This window comes from Somniosus microcephalus, chromosome 1, assembly GCF_052327205.1.
Source record: "Somniosus microcephalus isolate GS21.2 chromosome 1, FLI_Smic_1.0, whole genome shotgun sequence".
NCBI lineage: Eukaryota > Metazoa > Chordata > Chondrichthyes > Squaliformes > Somniosidae > Somniosus > Somniosus microcephalus.
In genome coordinates this window covers 19,386,272-19,408,738 of record NC_140987.1, presented here as the reverse complement: position 1 = coordinate 19,408,738, position 22,467 = coordinate 19,386,272, and the positions used below count along the sequence as shown (strand labels likewise).

Below are 22,467 nucleotides of genomic sequence, written 5' to 3'. Positions count from 1 at the left end.
CAATAAAGAGGCACAGTCCTGTGCTAAATTTAAACAGTGGGGTTAAAAAAAGATTCACTTTATAAAAAAAAGTATCATGCAATAGAATTGTTACAATTTCAGATTACACATTCACAATACAATCTACTCCACTTAAATGTAATCACTCCATTGTTTAACTGTATCAAATGGCAGAATAAATATCTTGCTATGCGCTAATTAGTATCTCCAACGGTAACCAGCTCCTTGCTTTGGTGCACAGAATAGCTGACAGGTTGTCATTATTCATTTAACCTCCGTCGATTGTCCTGGCCGATATTTATTCCTCAACCAACACAACAAAAACAGATTGTCTGGTCATCATCTCATTGCTGTTTGTGGGAGCTTGCTGTGCGCAAATTGGCTGCCGCGTTTCCTGCATTACAGCAGCGACTCCACTTCAAAAGTACTTCTTGTTTAACGTCTCATCCGAAAGACGGCACCTCCGACTCCCTCAGTGCTGCACTGGGAGTGTCGGCCTAAAACAAAAGGATGGCAAGATTCCAGGCAAAGCACATTTACTGTTTCATTTGGGCGGCCTTCATAATACGGTCATCTAATATTAAGAGAATCTGTGCTATTGTTGCCTTGATAAGAACTCAGCGACGCCTCCATCTTCATAGGAATGGAGAGTTAACACTGCAGATCCCTCTCGCCCCACACTTCCTGGAGCAAACCCGATTTTACAGTGCTTGATGTTCACAGTGTGCTATTGCGGAGAGGTCAGGAAGAATTGACGTGGCGCATCAAACCAAACTGTACAGATTTGTGAAGTGTCGCCTCGTCTTTATACCCATCAAACCATGAGAAACATAATGGTGCACAATCCTACCCATTTACTATTCTGAAACTGCAATTTCACAGATACAAAATGGGGACCTGAATGAGTCTACGGAAAGTGTTTTTAACTGGAGAAAGTCTAAAGCTTGTAGAGGGTAAATTAACACTTTGTGGAATGTTTCTCTATCTTTTATTATTTTTTTTTTTATAACTACGCCGAGTAGTACTTGCCTAATGTCTTTGACGTTGGAAATTATTTACTGGATTCATTGCTTTAGCTTGAACAAAGTTGCCTTGGCATGTGTTAATTTGCAGTAGTGGGAACCGTGCGTAAATTTCAGCAAGTAACTTACATCAAAAAAGGGTTGTTAGACCCGGGCTATGCTTAGTTCAGTCAATTGGAAGAGGATAGATGCAGATTTCAGTTTGTACGATGCACAGCCCGCTAACACAAAGCGTCAGCCCGAGGGGCAAAATCTGTTGCAAAAAGCCCAAATCAACAACAACAACATCTGCCTCCACCGTTGCAGTCTGAACAGGATGCAGCCCTGGCTATTGTGACCTGAAAAAAGATTCCAATCAAGGCTTCACTGACATAACCCCGCGACTGACCAGCACTCATGGGTCATGCACAGTTGTGTCACCCAGCCAAAGATTTGGCATTCCATGTTTCCCGCCGCTTATCCTTCACTGAATGGCTATGCTTTGCTCCTATAAAAAATATTGGGATTCTGAAACAATGACCTATTTCCACGATTCAGGAAATATGAAGGCACTTTGGAAAAACAAATTTACAAAAAGACAGGCGCTGGGAAAAATACAAAAAAGAATGTTATGAATAATTCACATACCTTGCAAATGAGAAAGTATATATTCAAATCCTTCCGTTGCTTTTATTTGATTTCTTCTAAATCTGGCAAGACCAAATTCCTATAATATGCAAAAAATTATACTTTATTAAAACTCCAAACATGCACACTAAGCTCACTTCCAAATGTGTTCATTTGAAAGGTGTTCGGGCAGGTGGGGCTACCCGCAAGGGCCCAATGTGCAGAGACCTTTAGGAAGCTGTTTACTTTACATGAAGGATTAGTTTCAAAGGCCAACACACTGGGGAAACTGATCGGAGGTGTCACTATCCAGCAAGCTCCTGATCAAGCCAAAGCAAACCAACAACGAATGGGCCCACAGGCATAACGCACACCACTTTTGACCTACACTTTCAAATGGAAATCGTCACAATTCAATTCCTGCCTAATCCTTTTTACAATATTCTCGCCAATTTTCTCCTGCCCTGTGGTGGACTCCCCGCTGGTTCCATGGTTGCCAGCTGGGACCTCACTCAAGTGGCCGCAATTCAAGTTCAAGCCTGGAGAGTGCTAGCGGGCTATTCGAATGCTGAGCAGGGGTGGGAAATCACAATTATGCCTGATCCTGTACACATACCTACGCATACCTGTACATACGGGGACGGTTGCGTAGTGGTTATGTCACTGAACTAGCAATCCAGAGGCCCTAGACTAATAATCTTGCTGCAGTTGTACAGGGCCTTGGTGAGACCACATCTTGAGTATTGTGTGCAGTTTTGGTCACCTTATCTGAGGAAGGATGTTCTTGCCATGGAGGGAGTGCAGTGAAGATTCACCAGGCTGATACCTGGGATGGCAGGAATGACGTATGAGGAGAGATTGGGTTGATTGGGCTTATACTCGCTGGAGTTTAGAAGAATGAGAGGGGATCTCATTGAAACTTATAAAATTCTGACAAGACTGGACAGACTAGATGCAGGAAGGATGCTCCCGATGACGGGGGAGTCCAGAACCAGGGGTCACAGTCTAAGGATAAGGGGTAAGCCATTTAGGACAGAGATGAGGAGGAATTTCTTCACCCAGAGAGTGGTGAACCTGTGGAATTCTCTACCACAGAATTCTCTACCAATTCATTAAATATATTCAAGAAGGAGTTGGATATATTTCTTAAGGCTAAAGGGATCAAGGGATATGGGGAGAAGGCAGGGACAGGGTACTGAATTTGGATGATCAGCCATGATCGCATTGAATGGCGGAGCAGGCTCGAGGGGCCGAATGGCCTACTCCTGCTCCTATCTTCTATGTTTCTATCCAGGCAACGAGAGTTCAAATCCCACCATGGCAGTGAGAGAAGTTGAATTCAATTTAAAAAATAATCTGTGAATAAAAAGCTGGTATCCGTAAAAGTGACCACGAAGATGTCGGATTGTCGTAACAAACTCAGCTGGTTCACTAATTTTATGTAGGGAAGGAAACCTGTCGTCTGGTCTATATGTCACTCCAGTCCCACACTAACATGGTTGACTCTTAATCGCCTTCTGAAGTGGCCCAGCAAGCCACTCATCTGGGGCAACTAGGGCAACAAAAGCCAGCCTTGACAATGAAGGCCCACATCCTGAGAATGAATTAAAAAAAAGACACGCACACCTCCAGCCGTGCTGCATCATGGCCCAGACACGGACTCAGCAGGGATCAAACTTGGGATGTTCTTGGACTGTCCTCGCTGCTGAGCCACTGGGGAAGCAAAATAAAAGAAAGACTTGCATTTCTATAACACCTTTCACGACCACCGGACGTCCCAAAGCGCTTTACAGTCAATGAAGTACTTTTGAAGTGTAGTCGCTGTTGCAATGTGGGAAACACGGCAGCCAATTTGCGCACAGCAAGCTCCCACAAACAGCAATGTGATAATGGCCAGGTAATCTGTTTTAGTGATGCTGATTGAAGGATAAATATTGGCCAGGAGAGCGAGGATAACTCCCCTGCTCTTCTTTGAAATAGTGGCCACGGGATCTTTTACGTCCACCTGAGAGAGCAGACGGGGTCTTGGTTTAACGTCTCATCCGAAAGACGGCACCTCCGACAGTGTAGCACTTCCTCAGCACTGCACTGGAGTGTCAGCCTAGCTTAATGTGCTCAAGTCCCTGGAGTAGGAAGTAAAGCAAATTAAAACAAATACTGTATCTATACTAAAAATCAGTCTCTGCCAATCTCCTGGTAGATTATGTGATCGGCTTTGGTGTCAGTTTTTGTCATTACGCTCCTGTGAAGCGCCTTGGGACGTTTTACTAAGTTAAAGGCGCTGTATAAATTGTTGTTTGCACTTGTCTGATAACATTTCAAGGGCCGTGACTCCAGAATACCCAATTGAGGGGCAGAAATTGCAAACAAAAATCACACACACACTCAACGATGATAGACCATTACCTGAATTGCTCGTGAAAAGCCGAATACATTTGAGGTGATCCACGCCTCACGCTGCACTTGGGTCCACGTTGGATTTTCTTGATTGGGACGATATATACATTTTTCCTCTATCAGCTGAAATTAGTTAAGAGCATAGTTTCAAAAGTTTGAAATTACTGGAACTTCTATCCAGCGTTGACCACATGACGAAACAACCGCATTAACCACAAATTTTAACTCAGAGCTTTCAGAGAACACATTTTCTCATGATCTTACTTTTCACCACTTTACCTCAGAGGGCTCTGGAGGCTCAGTCATTGGGTATATTCAAAACAGAAGTCGATAGATTTCTGACTAGTAAGGGCATCAAGGGATATGGCGATAGGGCCGGTGAATGGATTTGAGGCAGAAGATGAGCCATGATCTCATGGAATGGGGGAGCAGGCTCGAAGGGCCGAATGGCCTACTCCTGCTCCTGTTTCTTGTGTTCTTATGTTCACATCATGTCTATTAAATGTTACTCTCTGGAGTTTAGAAGAATGAGAGGTGATCTCATTCAAACATACGAGATTCTGATGAGGATTGACGGGGTAGATGCTGAGAGGTTGTTTCCCCTGGCTGGAGTGTCTAGAACTAGGGGGCATAGTCTCAGGATAAGGGCTCGGGTATTTAGGACTGAGATAAGGAGGAAGTTCTGCACTCAGAGGGTTGCGAATCTTTGGAATTCTCTACCCCAGAGGGCTGTGGATGCTCAGTCGTTGAGTATATTCAAGGCTGAAATAGATTTTTAGACTCTTAAGGGTATCAAGGGATATGGGGATCAGGCAGGAAAGTGGAGTTGAGGTCGAATTATCAGCCATGATCTTACTGAATGGTGGAGCAGGCTCGAAGGACTGTATGGCCTATCCTGCTCCTATTTCTTATGTTGCAGTGATTATAGACACATTACGCGATATGGGTGGTGCAGCTATACCAGTCACTGGTGCCACCCTGGTGTTCTTGTTTAGGATTTATCCACTAATGAGGCAACAGACCTAAAAACAGTCCTTTCCAAACCACCAGGCCCTCAAACTTCAATCAGGAGATGCCAGTGAATAAGAAATATAGACAAATAAGGAATCGAGTTCGGATACGCCTGCACTTACTCTACCTAGGACTAGACAGACTAGATGCAGGAAGGATGTTCCTGATGGCGGGGGAGTCCAGAACTAGGGGTCAGTCTAAGGATAAGGGGTAACATAGAAGATAGGGGCAGGAGTAGGCCATTCGGCCCCTCGAGCCTGTTCCGCCATTTAATGAGATCATGCCCGATCATCCAAATTCAGTACCCTGTTCCTGCTTTCTCCCCATATCCCTTGGTCCCTTTTGCCTTAAGAAATATATCTAACTCCTTCTTGAATATATTTAATAAGTTGGCCTCAAATGCCTTCTGTGGTAGAGAATTCCACAGGTTCACCACTGTCTAGGTGGAGAAATTCCTCCTCATCTCTGTCCTAAATGGCTTACCCCTTATCCTTAGACTGTGACCCCCTGGTTCTGGACTCCCCCACCATCGGGAACATCCTTCCTGCATCTAGTCTGTCTAGTCCTGTTAGAATTTTATAAGTTTCAATGAGATCCCCTCTCATTCTTCTAAACTCTAGCGAATATAAGCCTAATCGACCCAATCTCTCTTCATACGGCATTCCTGCCATCCCAGGTATCAGTCTGGTGAATCTTCGCTGGACTCCTTCCATGGCAAGAACATCCTTCCTCAGATAAGGTGACCAAAACTGCACACAATACACAAGATGTGGTCTCACCAAATCCCTGTACAACTGCAGCAAGACATCCTTGCTCCTGTACTCGAACCCTCTTGCTACGAAGGCCAACATACCATTTGCCTTCTTAACCGCCTGCTGCACCTGCATGCTTACCTTCAGCGACTGGTGCACAAGGACACCCAGGTCTCGTTGCACTTCCCCTTCTCCCAATCTATTGCCGTTCAGATAATAATCTGTCTTCCTGTTTTTGCCACCAAAGTGGATAACCTCGCATTTAACCACATTATACTGCATCTGCTATGCATCTGCCCAATCACCCAACCTGTCCAAATCATACTGGAGTTTCTTTGCATCCTCCTCACAGCGCACACACACCCACCTAGCTTTGTGTCTGCAAACTTGGAGATATTACATCTAGTTCCCTCGTCTAGATCATTAATATATATTGTGAATAGCTGGGGTCCTAGGACCGATCCCTGCAGTACCCCACTAGTCACTGCCTGCCATTTGGAAAAAGACCCGTTTATTCTAACTCTTTGCTTCCCGTCTGCCAACCAGTTCTCTATCCAAGTCAGTACCTTACCCCCAATCCCATGTGCTTTAACTTTGCACGCCAATCTCTTATGCGGGACCTTATCGAAAGCCTTCTGAAAGTCAAAATACACTACATCCACTGGTTCTTCCTTATCTATTATACCAGTTACATCCTCAAAAAATTCCAGTAGATTAGTCAAGCAAGATTTACCCTTTGTAAATGCATGTTGACTTTGTCCGATCCTGTCACTGTTTTCCAAGTGCTCTGCTATTACATCTTTTATAATGGACTCTAGCATTTTCCCCACTACCAATGTCAGGCTTACCGGTCTATAATTCCCCGTTTTCTCTCTACCACCTTTTTTAAATAGTGGGGTTACATTAGCTACCCTCCAATCCATGGGAACTATTCCAGAGTGTATAGAATTTTGGAAGATGACCAGCAATGCATCTACTATTTCTCGGGTCACTTCCTTAAGTACCCTAGGATGTAGATTATCAGGCCCTGGGGGTTTATCGGCTTTTAATCCCATCAATTTCCCTAACACCATTTCCCTACAAATACTGATTTCATTCCAATCTCTGGAAGGTTATTTGTGTCCTCCTTTGTGAAGACAGAACCAAAGTATGTATTTAATTGGACTGCCATTTCTTTGTTCCCCATTATAAAATCCCCTGATTCTGCCTGCGCCTACGCTTGACTTCACCAATCTTTTTCTCTTCACATATCTATAGAAGCTTTTACAGTCAGTTTTTATGTTCCCTGCAAGCTTACTCTCATATTCTATTTCCCCCCTCTTTATTAATCCCTTTGTCCTCCTTTGCTGAATCCTAAACTGCTCCCAATCCTCAGTTTTGCTGATTTTCTGGCCAATTTATATGTGCTCTCCTTGGATCTTATGCTATCCCTAATTTCCCTTGTTAGCCACAGTTGTCACCTTTTTTGTTTTATTTTTATGCCAAACAGGGATGAACAAATTCTGTAGTTCATCCATGCGATCTTTAAATGTTTGCCATTGCCTATCCACCGTCAACCCTTTAAGTAACGTTCCCCAATCCATCCTACCCAACTCGCACCTCATACCATCGTAGCTTCCTTTATTTAAATTCAGGACCCTAGTCTCTGAGTCAACTACGTCACTCTCCATCTTAATGAAGAATTCTATCATATTATGATCGCTCTGCCCCAAGGGGCCTCGCACAACAAGATTGCTAATTAATCCTTTCTCATTACATAATACCCAGTCTAAGGTGGCCTGATCTCTAGTTGGTTCCTCGACATATTGGTCCAGGAAACCATCCCGTATACACTCTAGGAATTCCTCCTCCACAGTATTGTTACTAATTTGGTTAGCCAAATCTATATGTAGATTAAAGTCACCCATGATAACTGCTGTGCCCTTATTGCACGCATCTCTAATTTCCCATTTAATGCCATCCCCAACCTCAGCATTACTGTTTGGGCGTCTGTATACAACTCCCACTAACGTTTTCTGCCCCTTGGTATTTCTCAGCTATACCCAAAAAGATTCCACATCAGAGCTAATATCCTTCCTTACTATTGTGTTAATCTCCTCTTTAACCAGCAATGCTACCCCACCTCCTTTTCCTTTTTGCCTGTCCTTCCTGAACATTGAATACCCCTGGATGTTGAATTCCCAGCCTTGGTCACCCTGGAGCCATGGCTCCGTAATTCCAATTACATTATATCCGTTTACATCAATTTGCTCAGCTAATTCATCCACCTTATTATGAATACTCCTCGCATTAAGACACAAAGCCTTCAGGCTTGTTTTTTTAACACTCTTAGTCCTTTTAGAATTATTCTTTACTGTAGCCCTGTTTGAATTACACCCTTGATTTCTCTGCCTTCCACTTTTGCTTTTCTCCTTCCTGTCTTTTGCTTCTATCCTTGCTTACCTTTCCTCTGTCTCCCTGCACAGGTTCCCAACCCCCTGCCATTTTAGTTTAAACCCTCCCCAACAGCATTAGCAAACACTCCCCCTAGGACATCGGTCCCGGCCCTGCCTAGGTGCAAACCGTCCAGTTTGTACTGGTCCCACCTCCCCCAGAACCGGTTCCAATGTCCCAGGAATTTGGATCCCTTCCCCTTGCACCATTCCTCTAGCCACGTATTCATCTGAAATATCCTTCTATTTCTACTCTGACTAGCACGTGGCACTGGTAGCAATCCTGAGATTACTACCTTTGAGGTCCTATTTTTTAATTTACCTCCCAACTCCCTATATTCAGCTTTTAGGACTTCATGCCATTTTTTTAACCTGTATCGTTGGTACCTATATGCACCACGACAACTGGCTGTTCACCCTCACCCTCCAGAATGCCCTGCAGCCGCCCCGAGACATCCTTAATCCTTGCACCAGGGAGGCAACATACCATCCTGGAGTCTCGTTTGCGGCCACAGAAACGCCTATCTATTCCCCTTACAATAGAATCCCCTATCACTATAGCTCTCCCAGTCTTTTTCCTCCCGTCCTGTGCAGCAGAACCACCCATGGTGCCAGGAAGTTGGCTGCTGCTGCCTTCCCCCAATAAGCCATCTTCCTCAACAATATCCAAAGTGGTATATCTGTTGAGGGGGGGATGGTCACAGGGGACCCCTGTACTACCTGCCTGCGCCTACTACTCTACCTGGTGGTCACCCATTCCCTTCTTGCCTGTGGCCTTTACCTGCGGTGTGACCAACTCCCTAAACGTGCTATCCATGATGTCCTCAGCATCGCGAATGTTCCAGTATGTATCCATTCGCAGCTCCAGCCATTTAGAACTGAGATGAGGAGGAATCTCTTCACCCAGAGCGTGGTGAACCTGTGGAATTCTCTACCACAGAAGGCAGTTGAGGCCAATTCATTAAATATATTCAAGAAGAAGGAGTTAGATATATTTCTTAAGGCTAAAGGGATCAAGGGATATGGGGAGAAAGCAGGGACAGGGTACTGAATTTGGATGATCAGCCATGATCTCATTGAATGGCGGAACAGGCACGAGGGGCCGAATGGCCTACTCCTGCTCCTATCTTCTATGTTTCTATGCAATATCTTCCCCCCCATTTAGTATGTGAAATTCTTTACTAACTGCTTGCCTCTCCCTCCCAGATCTTACCGTGCATTCGGAAGGGTGTGCACGGGGGAAAGAAACTGGCCTTTGAAAAACCAGTCTTTGGAGATGGTTTTCAGCCAATCAAGTGACAGAAGGCTAATGATTGCCAAGCTATGTCAGTGATGTTGCCAGGGCAACTCCAAGTGTCTGCTTGGCTCAGTTGGTAGAACTGGATCAGAATGTTGCGAGTTCAAGCTCCACTCCAGGACTTGAGCACACAGATCTAGCACCATCCAGTGCAGCGCTGAGGAAGCCCAGAGGTGCGGTCTTTCAAATGAGACATAAAGTGAGGTCCTGCCTGCCTGCAAAATTCCATTGCACCCTATTTTGAAGAAAAGCAGGGGACTCTCCCAGTGTTCTGGCCAATCTTCATCCATCAGCCAAGCATTACGGAAATAGATTATCTGGCCAGTTACCTCATTGCTCTTTGTGGGACCTTGCTGTGCATAAATTGGCTGTTACGGTTGAGGTTTTGACTGAGGGACGAATATTGGCCAGGATGGCAGGAGATCTTCCTGCTCTTCAAGAAAGTGCCGCGGGATCTTTGGCTTCCACCTGAACAGGCAGATGCGGCCTCTACCCAACATCTCATTCGCAAGACGACACCGCCGACATTGAATGACTCCCTCAGTTACTATACTGCAGGGTCAGCCTAGATTCTGTGCTTGAGTCATGGAGTGGGGCTTGAAGACACAGAGGGGAGAGTGCCAGCACCGAGTTTGGTATTTGCATTGTTCACTATCACTATCAAGATTAAACAGAACGACGCCTGGATCTTTATTCTCGTTTCATTGCAATGGATAATTTCCCCGAAGAAACTTAGAAAAAAAATGCCCTCATAAATGATGTAGAGAACAGCAAGTGTGATCTCAGCCAGGGAATAGCTAGAATACTTGATTGCTAAGGCAGCACTTACCATGAGGCGCGCGTGGTTAACGTTCCATGTTAAAGTGGTAAACGTTCGGTTTTGAAGATCGACTATGGAATCTTCGATAACAAAGACAGATTGTGCCAGGTTAGTGGGGAAGATCATCTCCCCCCAGCGGGGCAGGCGGTTAGTCTTTGTAAGCAGACGCCTAGAAACCAGCTTGTTGTCAGCGGTCACTTCACGGTAGATCACATCTTCAGTTAATACGTGTTTGCTGAAACGGAAAAAGGGGTACCTTTTGGAATTGTCTTCAGAGTTGTTTTAATTCATTCATGGGATGTGGGGGTCGCTGGCAAGGCCAGCATTTATTGCCCATCCCTAATTGCCCTCGAGAAGGTGGTGGTAAGCCACCTTCTTGAACCACTGCAGTCCGTGAGGTGAAGGTTTTTCGTAGCAGTTTGATGCAACCGAGTGGCTGCTAGGCCATTTCAGAGGGCAGTTAAGCGTCAACCACATTGTGGGTCTGGAGTTACATATAGGCCAGACCGGGAAAGGGCGACAGATTTCCTTCCCTAAAGGACATTTTGTATATATTTGTATTTAAATTGAATAGAGTACATTTATGAGCAGTGTTTTTAAAAAAAATGTTTTTACTGGGTCTATATGTGATGATATTAGAAATGTAATTAATCGCAATACATTGTTCAGTAACAATACAAAGAGCAGCAGCTAAGGGTCAACACAGATGATGATGTTATCACTAGCCCTCAAACGTACAGCTGGGGGCCCCGATTTGATTCCGGCAGCCGAAGCGGACATCCCATTGGAAATGAAATGGGCCATAGCAATATGAGCAGAATTGAACATGGCAAAGCGATGGGTCATCGGGTAATAGAAACAATGGTGACTCTGAACTGGAGCAAGTGACCGCTTCAGGACAGATACTAAATAAACAGAACGGCAGCGTTCGAGCACAATGCAGTTTGGAACGCAACGTGTTTATTGAAGGGGCAGAGGGGAGCGACCCGAAACGGGGGGGTGGGGCAGAAAGAAAAGCAAAAGCAGAATAATGAAATGGACAGGAGGTCACACAGGCGCGCTGCAAAGTTCTGCAACACTGCGTAAGCTTCTTTTAAAAATAGGGTTCAGGGTGAGCGGTTTAATTAGTGGTGTGTGGGGGGGCGGGGGAAGAGACAGTTATCAAGTACTGTTTGCAAGTTGTGCAATCTGATCTCCAGCAGAGAGTGAAGGTTGTGGAAACCATTCGAGAGAGACACGCTGTCATTTAACGCCATTGCAGACTGACTGGCTTAAAAGTTCTTCCGTTAGCACCAGCCTTTCAGTAATTTTTTTTTTACTACCGTAGGGCATGTTTCTCCACACGATGGTTAGGCTTTAATTTGGACAGTAACTAACCAATAGGCCATTTAAGAAAACATTTAAGGCACAATGACAAGTTCAACTGAAATTAAATATTCAAAATATATGCTCATCAGCTTTTTGTTTTAATATAATGCTGAAAATAGTTTCTGCTCATTTTTAACATGGAACGTTCTGAAGTGGATTTTGGCATATGGAGCAGGTTACCACGCAGCATTAGAACCATTTTGGGGGCAGAAATGCCGATAGAAACACCACCCCCCCCCCCTCCCCAAAAAAAACCCGACAAACTAGCTCCCCAAAAACCGGTGGTCATAAACACGCCAGTCAGAGACCCACCTGAAGGGGTTTGGATATCGCTGCCAAAATGCAGAGGCAACTTGGTCCCAGGAGCTCTTGAGAGTGGATAAGTCGAAGAAGTGCTTTACCATTGTCGCTTGCCTGAGCTCGTTCAGGCTGCAGATGCAAAGAGGAGTCACAGAATCACCTGTAGAGTGAAAACAGCAAATCAGACCTCCGACCACCAACCTGGCTTTCTCTGCAGCGCGGGAAAGAATCCCAAGATCAACTAAAACATAGCAACAGGATTCAGCCCCTCGAGCCACTCAATCAGATCGCGGCTGATCTGTGTCTTAACTCCTTCTAGCTGCCTTGGTTCTGGTAGCCCTTAATATTCCTGCCTAACAGAAACCTATCAATCTCAGTTTTGAAAATTTTCAATTGACCCCCACTCCCAGAATCCAGAGATTTTTGAAGGAAGATAGTTCCAGATTTCTACTACCCTTTGGGAAGGTGCTTCCTGAAGGGCCAGCCTGGGTTATGCCCCCTTTTTCTGGACTCTTCCCACCAGAGGAAATAGTTTCTCTCTATCTACCATATCAACTCCTTTAATCATCTTAAACACCTCAATTGGATCACCGCTTAATCTTCTATACTTGAAGGAATACAAGCCTAATCACTAAACATCCGTAAGACAAAGGTCCTCTACCAACCTGCCCCCGCCACACAGTACTGTCCCCTGATTATCAAAATCCATGACAAGGCCTTGGACAACGTGGACCACTTTCCATACCTTGGGAGTCTACTATCAACAAGAGCAGACGTCAACGACGAAGTCCAACACCGCCTTCAGTGTGCCAGTGCAGCCTTCGGTCGCCCGAGGAAGAGAGTGCTTGAATACCAGGACCTCAAACCCGGCACTAAGCTCATGGTCTACAGGGCAGCAGTGATACCCGCCCTCCTGTATGCCTCAGAGACATGGACCATGTACAGCAGGCACCTCAAAGCACTGGCGAGGTACCACCAACGCTGCCTCCGCACCACCAACGCTGCCTCCGCAAGATCCTGCAAATCCATTGGCAGGATAGACACACCAACGTCAGTGTTCTTGCTCAGGCCAACATCCCCAGCATCGAAGCTTTGACCATGCTCGATCAGCTCCGATGGACGGGTCACATTGTCTGCATGCCCAATACGAGACTCCCAAAACAAGCGCTCTACTCGGAACTCCGGCACGGCAAGAGAGCCCCAGGTGGGCAGAGGAAATGCTTCAAGGACACCCTCAAAGCCTCCTTGAAAAAGTGCAACATCCCCACCGATACCTGGGAATCCCTGACCCAAGACCGCACAAAGTGGAGGAGAAGCATCTGGGAAGGCGCTGAACCTTGAGTCTCTTCGCCGGGAGCAAGCGGAAGCCAAGCGCAAGGAGCGCACGTCAACCCAAGCACCCCACCCACCCGCCCCTTCAACCACCATCTGCCCCACCTGTGACAGAGACTGTAGGTCCCGCACTGGACTTATCAGTCACCTGAGAGCTCATTTTTAATGTGGAAGCAAGTCAGCCTCGGTTCCGAGGGACTGCCTAAGAAGACAAGCCTAATGATGCACATGTTGTTAAATCTACCTACTCCATAACAATAGTCCCTTTCCCCAGCCATCCCTAAGGTACTGTATATCAGGGCGTCCAAGCTCCTTCTCTCTGTGGGCCGTCTAGGTGAGTACCATGGAGCCTCAAGGGGGTCAAAGGTTCAATCCAGGTTCCCATTCATTTGCAATATATTCATGGCCTCACTCCTCCCTAGCTCTGTAACCTCCACTAGGCCGTACAGGGAACTCGGCACTCCTCCAATTCTCATCTCTAGTGCATTCCCCACTTATTCACCCCACCACTGGCGGGCGTGCCTTCACCCTTCTAGGGCCTAATCTCTTGAATTTCCTCACTAAACTTCGCCGCCTCTACCTCTACTCCTTCAAGACATTCCTTAAAACCTCCCTCTTTGACCAAGCAACTGTTCTAATATCTCCTTCTTTGGTTCGGTGTCAATTTTTGCCTGATAACGCTCCTGTGAAGCGTCTTGGGGCATTTTACTACGCTAAAAGCGTTATATAAATGCAAGTTATTGTTGTTGTTGTGGTTTTTATTTTGTTTAGGACTTATCCACCAATAGGGCGACAGGCCCTTTTCCAAACTCCCAGGATCACAAAACAAGGTGAACCAGCGAATAAGAAATGCAACTGCAAATAGAACTGACTTGCCTGGGCTTTTGAGCGCAGGATTGTTGGGGTCAAGAGCCGCATGCGACTCGCGGACCGCAGTTTGGGCATCCTGCTCTACGGCAATGTACGGGCAAGAAAGCAACCAAGCAAGCTCTCAAGCCAGCTGCTGAAACACGTTGAGGAGGTAACTTAAATCAGTGGATGATGGTGACCTAAAGAACAAAATTTACTTTTGATTTTCAGAAGGCATTGGATAAAGTTCCACAAGCGAGATGTTTTAATATCAAGGCCCATGGAACTAATCACAAATTAGCCAGTTGGGTTGAAAACTCACGTGGCAATAGAAGAGATAAGCTGATAAAAGGTGGTGGGGAGAAAGGATGGAGGCAATCCACGGGAGTTTGCTTTGAATTTCCCCGATTCATCAACAATTTGGAGAAGAGTACTTTTTGCATATCATAATAAACTTTGCTGATGATAACAAATCCTCTTGAAGGATCTCCATAATATTTCATTAGCTTTGTTGATAAAAGCATCATCTGTCTGTCAACCTTCAGTGAATGAGCTATAATTGCACACAAAAGATATCAATGTGGCCAAGTGACAAATATAATGGCAATGAAGAGGATTCAAAGAAATGTGGATTAATTAATGAGACAGGCTGGGGGTTGCCAGATAGATTTTTCATATAGATGTCTGTAAACTTAGGAAATAGCAAATATGTACATAGTGAAGCAGCAAAAGTTGAAACAGAAATGATGTGTGTGCAACCATTGATCATTGATCAACGGTGTGGGGTTCAAGTGGTCCTTCAGCACAGCCACAATCTCTTCGAAGGTCTGATCCGCTGGTTTATCTGGTGCTATTAGATGCTTCAAGAGCCCGTATGTTTTTGCCCCCATCGAGTTTAGCAATGTTATCGCCTTGTCGTCTTCCTCTATTTTGTTGGCTTCACAATAGATCTCTATGCGTTCCACGTACGTGGCCCAGTCTTCTATTTCAGAATTAAAGTCGTTAATATTCCCTCGCTTAGGCATCTTTCTTCCCTTGGGAGCAGCACCAGTATTTCTTTAAGTATTCTTATTTATTTGTTTATTTCTAAGATGGCGGTTTTCCCGCGAAATCGGCGGTTTCCCGCTCTTTCCTTCTCTCCCCGCCCACTTCAATGGCGGTATGTCAGTTAAGATGGCGGTTTTCCCGCGAAAATGGCGGTTTCCCGCTCTTCCTTTCTCTCCCCGCCCACTTCAATGGCGGTTTCCCGCTTCTGTCGTCTCCTCCGCCTAATGGCGGCTTCCCGCGTTTCTTCCTGGTGGAAGGGGTACGCTTTCCCCACAGCGGACAGGTTCAGCCGCTGGGCTGGCTCTCGCACAGCTCCCCTTACTCGGCTCTGTCTTTTCCTCCCGCCCGCACGGCTCTACCGGCGCTGGGTACACCCAGTTAACGGAGGACAGTTCAGCCGCTGGACTGGCTCTCGCGCAGTCTCTCTCTCCGTACCCGGCGCTGTCGCTCTCTCTCCCGCACGTTCGGTTCTACCGGCCCTGGGTACCCCGTTGGTGGAGAACAGCTCAGCCGCTGGACTGGCTCTCGCACAGTCTCTCTCCCCTTGCTCGGCTCTGTCTCTCCCTCTCCCGCACGTTCGGTTCTACCGGCTCTGGGTACCCCGTTGGTGGAGAACAGCTCAGCCGCTGGACTGGCTCTCGCGCAGTCTCTCTCCCCTTGCTCGGCTCTGTCTCTCTCTCCCACCCGCACGGTTCCTGTTCGCCTCCCAGCCCTCTCGCAGACCGGTGTTTCCCTCCCCGGCTGCAGCTGGGTTTCTCTTCCCGCGCCTACTCCCAGTCTCAGCGCTTCGTGGCTGCGGTCGCTGCCCGGCTTTTCCCGCCGATCGAGGTCCGACTGTCTCACGACGCCGTTGGACCAGACTTTCTGACTGGCTCCGTTCCCCCTCGACCGTGGTCGAGTGCACAGCCCTTAGCCTCCGGATATTCTCTACACCTTCCCCTACTCACAGTCTCCGCGGCCGCCTTGTTTCCAGCTGATCGGCTCACTCCGCACCGTGGTAGAAGGGTAGTCAGTGCCTGTTGTTGATGAAAGCTTTTATTGCTAAAGTCTTCCTCCTTCCTCCTGCTGCAGCCTCGTGTTTTCTCCCAGCAGAACGAGGAGGGCGGTTGCCTCTCTTCGACGCTCTTCGTTGCTTTGGTAGTCTTGCCGCAGGGTACGATCGGACTCGTCGCCACTGTAAAGTCTGTGGGTTGTACGGTTAATAACGACACAGACTTCAGGAGTAACAAACAAACAGGTCTTTACAATTCGAAGGTCAGGGCGAATCTGCCCCAGCAATCCTGCCACAACACTTATATACTGGTGTGGTCACTATCGGTATTACAGTATACAGAAGCCAAACAAATAGTGCCACACCTAAAGTAGTTCTCTTAAAGGTGAACGGTTACATTCAATAGTTCCCTTAAAGGTAGACGGGTACATACACTGCCCTGCAAGGAACGCGACCTGCTCCGGATGCAAAAAAAAAGGCCACTTCGCAAACGCCTGCAAGGGGAAAGCCACAGACGCCAGCAGTGCCTCATGTGAGTCGTGGGGGCGGCCATCTTTGATCAAGGCCACAGACGCCAGCAGTGCCTCATGTGAGTCGTGGGGGCGGCCATCTTCTCCGCCATTTTGTCCAACTTCGACCTCGTGGGGATCCGCGTCATGGGCGCTGCCATTTTGTTCGCCGCACTCGGCCGCCATTTTGTCTCCAGACCCGACCACCGCCTCACCTGCCGACTACAGCAGCTCACTCAGCCATACACTGGCCTCCGTCGCGCTTGACCAAGCTCTCCCGCATCATCTGTCCAGGTCCATGATGGACATTGAAGTAAACGGCCACGCCACGACCTGCCTATTCGACAGTGGGAGCACGGAGAGTTTTATTCACCCAGACACGGTGCGCTGCTACTCCCTCACTGTCCGGCCAACGCGCCATCGGATCTCGATGGCGTCGAAGTCCCATTCAACAGACGTCAGCGGCTACTGTGTGGTGACCCTGTCGGTTAGGGGCACGGAATATAAAAACTTTAAACTTCTCGTCCTGCCCCAGCTCTGCGCTGCCGTCCTACTAGGGCTGGATTTCCAATGCCACCTTCAAAGTGTCACTTTGGCATACGGTGGATCCCTCCCCCCACTCACAGTCTACAACCAGCAGTTTTTAAACCGCCCGCCGCGTGCCACCTGCGGCCTCTCCACTCTCAAAGTCCCGCCCCCCTCCTTGTTCGCTAACCTCACCCGCGACTGTAAACCCGTCGCTACCAAGAGCGGGTGGTACAGCGCCGGGGACAGAGCTTTTATTAGCTCTGAGGTGCAGCGACTCCTGAAGGAGGGCATCAGAGGGGAGCACCAGCCCCTGGCGTGCCCAGGTCGTAGTCGTTAAGACCGGCAATAAACACCGCCTGGTCATCGACTACAGCCAAACCATAAACCGGTACACCCAGCTGGACGCATACCCCTTCCCCGCATATCTGATATGGTCAACCAGATTGCACAGTACCGGGTATTCTCCACCATCGACCTTAAGTCGGCCTATCACCAACTCCCTATCCGCCCTGAGGACCGCCAGTATACCGCCTTCGAGGCGAATGGCCGCCTCTACCACTTCCTTAGGGTTCCCTTCGGCGTCACCAACGGGGTTTCGGTCTTCCAAAGGGAGATGGACCGGATGGTTGACCAGAACGCGCTGCAGGCCACGTTTCCTTATCTAGATAACGTCACCATCTGCGGCCACGACCAGCAGGACCATGATGTTAATCTGGAGAAATTCCTCCGTACGGCCCAACGGCTGAATCTCACTTACAATAAGGAGAAATGTATGTTTAACACCTCGCGCCTTGCCATCCTCGGCTGCGTAGTAGAGAACGGAGTCATCGGCCCGACCCCGAAAGAATGCGCCCCCTCATGGAGCTTCCCCTTCCCCACTGTCAAAAGGCACTGAAGAGAACCCTGGGGCTCTTCGCTTGCTATGCCCAATGGGTGCCCAATTATGCGGACAAAGCCAGACCCCTCATGAAGTCCACCTCCTTCCCCCTGACAGCAGAAGCATGCGCAGCCTTCTCCCTCATAAAAGGAGACATTGCGAAGGCCACAATGCACGCAGTGGATGAGTCCATCCCTTTCCAAGTGAAGAGCGATGCATCCGACTTCGCCCTAGCTGCAACCCTTAACCAGGCGGGGAGACCTGTGGCCTTCTTCTCAAGGACCCTCCAGGGCCCTGAGATCCGACACTCTTCTGTCGAGAAGGAGGCCCAGGCGATTGTGGAAGCGGTACGACGCTGGAGGCATTACCTGGCAGGCAAACGATTTACCCTCCTCACCGACCAGCGTTCGGTTGCTTTTATGTTTAATAACAAGCTGAGGGGCAAAATCAAGAACGACAAGATCTTGAGGTGGAGAATTGAGCTCTCCACCTACGATTACGATATCTTGTACCGGCCTGGTAAACTCAACGAGCCCCCAGATGCTCTATCACGAGGTACATGCGCCAACGCGCAAGTTGATAGACTGCGGACCCTCCAGAACGACCTCTGCCACCCCGGGGTCACTAGACTTTACCACTTCATTAAGGCCCGCAACCTGCCCTACTCTATCGAGGAGGTCAGGACCATGACCAGGAACTGCCAAGCCTGTGCCGAATGCAAACCGCATTTCTATAGGCCGGACAGAGCAAGCCTGATCAAGGCCACCCGCCCCTTCGAGCGCTTGAGCATCGATTTTAAGGGGCCCCTCCCGTCCTCTGACCGTAATGTGTACTTCCTCAACATTATTGACGAGTACTCCCGTTTCCCCTTTGCCATCCCCTGCCCAGGCATGACCAGTACCACGGTCATCAAATGCCTGAATGACCTCTTCGCCTTGTTCGGGTTCCCGAACTATATACATAGCGACCGGGGCTCATCCTTCATGAGCGAGGAACTTCGCCAGTTCCTGCTCGCGAGAGGTATTGCTGCGAGCAGGACCACCAGCTACAACCCCCGGGGGAACGGCCAGGTGGAAAGAGAGAACGCGACAGTTTGGAAGGCCGTCCTCTTAGCCCTAAAGTCTAAGGGCCTCCCAACCTCTCGCTGGCAGGAAGTCCTCCCGGCAGCGCTCCATTCCATCCGGTCACTGCTTTGTACTGCCATTAATGCCACCCCTCATGAGCAAATGTTTGTTTTCCCCAGGAAGTCGACTACGGGAACCTCGCTACCAACATGGCTGACTTCTCCGGGGCCCGTCCTGCTGCGGAAGCACGTGAGGACCCATAAAACGGACCCCCTGGTCGAGAGGGTGAACCTCCTGCACGCCAACCCCCAGTATGCCTATGTGGCATACCCAGACGGGCGGGAGGACACAGTCTCCTTGCGAGACCTCGCACCCTCGGGCACCCCTGAGATACCACCGTTATCACCCACCACTCCCCCAAATCCAGCTCCTGTAGGCGGCATGCCGGAACCCCAGGAGCCTTCGTCGACCACGCAGACACCAGCATTAACATCGGATACTGCACCACCGCCGCTGCGCCGCTGAGAAAGGCTTACGAGGCCTCCTGATAGACTGACATACACGAACTGGTAGTACACTTCACCCCGCCGGACTCAATTTTAAACAAGGGGTGAATGTGGTAAACCACTGTTATCGTTCACAACCGTTCACTATTGTTACACTGTTATCACTGTTTACACTGTTGTTATCACTACACAAGGTTACCTCTTGCCACGCACACTGTTATACCTAGGCATACCTCAGCTGACTCCGCCCATGGCTCCGCCTGCTTGCCCAGGTATAAAGGTGACTGATTGGCTAGTATTCTTCCTTGTTGGAACCGATCACCCACGAGGGTGGGCTCTGTTATTTAGCCAATAAAAACCTAAAGTTACTATCTTAACTCGTCGCTTTTCATGGAATAAATTGATAGGTATATCACGAGGGAACTAGATGTAATATCTCCAAGTTTGCAGACGACACAAAGCTGGGTGGGCGTGTGTGCTGTGAGGAGGATGCCGAGAAACTCCAGTATGATTTGGACAGGTTGGGTGATTGGGCAGAAGCATGGCAGATGCAATATAACGTGGATAAATGCGAGGTTATCCACTTTGGTGTCAAAAACAGGAAGGCAGATTATTATCTAAATGGCAATAGATTGGGAGAAGGGGAAGTGCAATGAGACCTGGGCGTCCTTGTGCACCAGTCGCTGAAAGTAAGCATGCAGGTGCAGCAGACGGTTAAGAAGGCAAATGGTATGTTGGCCTTCGTAGCGAGAGGGTTTGAGTACAGGAACAAGGATGTCTTGCTGCAATTGTACAGGGCCTTGGTGAGGCCACATCTTGAGTATTGTGTGCAGTTTTGGTCACCTTATCTGAGGAAGGATGTTCTTGCCATGGAAGGAGTGCAGCAGAGATTCACCAGACTGATACCTGGGATGGCAGGAATGACGTATGAGAGATTGAGTCGATTGGGCTTGTACTCGCTGGAGTTTAGAAGAATGAGAGGGGATCTCATTGAAACTTATAAAATTCTAACAGGACTAGACAGACTAGATGCTGGCCCGATGGTCGGGGAGTCCAGAACCAGGGGTCACAGTCTAAGGATAAGGGGTAAGCCATTTAGGACAGAGATGAGGAGGAATTTCTTCACCCAGAGAGTGGTGACCTATGGAATTCACTGCCAAAGGCGGCAGTAGAGGCCAATTCATTAAATATATTCAAGAAGGAGTTGGATATATTTCTTAAGGCTAAAGGGATCAAGGGATATGGGGAGAAGGCAGGAACAGGTTACTGAATTTGGATGATCAGCCATGATCTCATTGAATGGCAGAGCAGGCTCGAGGGGCCGAATGGCCTACTCCTGCTCCTATCTTCTATGTTTCCATTCTCACATCTCCACTATCCAGTCCGGCATGCTGCCCTCCACAGGCAGTGTGCTTCCCCTTCCTCCTCGGTACAGGGGCCATTGGGATAGCCTTCCATCTTCACCGCCTGGGTGGGGTGCAGAGAGCAGGATCACACGCCCCTTAGGGAACCCGACAGAATTCTCTTCCAGTGACTTAAATGGAAGGGGATTCACCGAAGTTCCGTTATCAGCGCGCAATCCTCCCCGAAAGGTCTTCCACCATGGCGGTGAAGATGAAGATCTAACCTTGACGTGCAGGCTGGGCTGGGGAGGCGTACTGCCTGTGGCGGACAGCCAGCAACGCTGGATAGTGAGGATGGAAGCAGGCCCTGAGCGCCTTGCTCACTCAGCACTGGCGATCAGGGAGAAACTGGGGTAGAGGCAGCAATTGGGTAGATTGGACATTGCATTGGGCTTGATGAGTCAAATTGCTTCTTCTGGCTTCATGTACGAGTGTGCCTTTGAGTAACTAGCCCCAATCTTTCCTCAGTTGGGAATATTGCCTAGGCACCTCCTCTCTACACATCATGGCTGAACTCATGAACCTATGCCGTACGGTACTGCCACCGCACATCACAGCATTTTTGTGCAATGACATGATTATTAACATAGAAACATAGAAGATAGGAGCAGGAGTAGGCCATTCGGCCCCTCGAGCCTACTCCGCTATTTAATGAGATCATGGCTGATCATCCAAACTCAGTACCCTGTCCCTGCTTTCTCCCCATATCCCTTGATCCCTTTAGCCTTAAGAAATATATCTAACTCCTGTTTGAATGTATTTAATGAATTGGCCTCAACTGCCTTCTGTGGTAGAGAATTCCACAGGTTCACCACTCTCTGGGTGAAGAAATTCCTCCTCATCTCTGTCCTAAATGGCTTACCCCTTATCCTTAGACTGTGACCCCTGGTTCTGGACTCCCCGACCATTGGGAACATCCTTCCTGCATCTAGTCTGTCTAGTCCTGTTAGAATTTTATAAGTTTCAATGAGATCCCCTCGCATTCTTCTAAACTCCAGCAAGTATAAGCCCAATCGACCCAATCTCTCCTCATACGTCATTCCTGCCATCCCAGGTATCAGCCTGGTGAATCTTCGCTGCACTCCCTCCATGGCAAGAACATCCTTCCTCAGATAAGGCGACCAAAACTGCACACAATGCTCAAGATGTGGTCTCACCACTATTGGTCACTTCTGGGAGTTAGCTGAAATATGTGGTTGTTAAGTCACGTGCCTCACAATTAAAAGACTCGCTGTGGGTGCAAACATCGATTTAAAGTAGACCATGTGCCCTCTGCCCCACCATAACAAACCACTACATTCTGCAAAGCGTGACAGGGTGATTCTCAATAATAGCTTCCACTATACCGTAGCTGTA

General features: G+C 48.1%; 1 protein-coding gene across 1 annotated transcript in view; it reads right to left on the bottom strand.

Annotated features, from left to right (window-relative positions):
- Positions 1 to 22,467, bottom strand: part of LOC147123968 (PRELI domain-containing protein 1, mitochondrial-like) — a 52,895-nt gene that overhangs the window by 4,565 nt on the left and 25,863 nt on the right. Inside the window, exons 2-5 of the mRNA XM_085972380.1 lie at positions 12,018 to 12,165; positions 10,347 to 10,572; positions 4,035 to 4,148; positions 1,650 to 1,728 (exon numbers count right to left, since the gene is read on the bottom strand). Of these exons, the coding sequence (XP_085828506.1) occupies positions 1,650 to 1,728; positions 4,035 to 4,148; positions 10,347 to 10,572; positions 12,018 to 12,109 (511 nt within the window). The 5' untranslated portion in view covers positions 12,110 to 12,165. The remainder of the gene's footprint in view (positions 1 to 1,649; positions 1,729 to 4,034; positions 4,149 to 10,346; positions 10,573 to 12,017; positions 12,166 to 22,467) is intronic.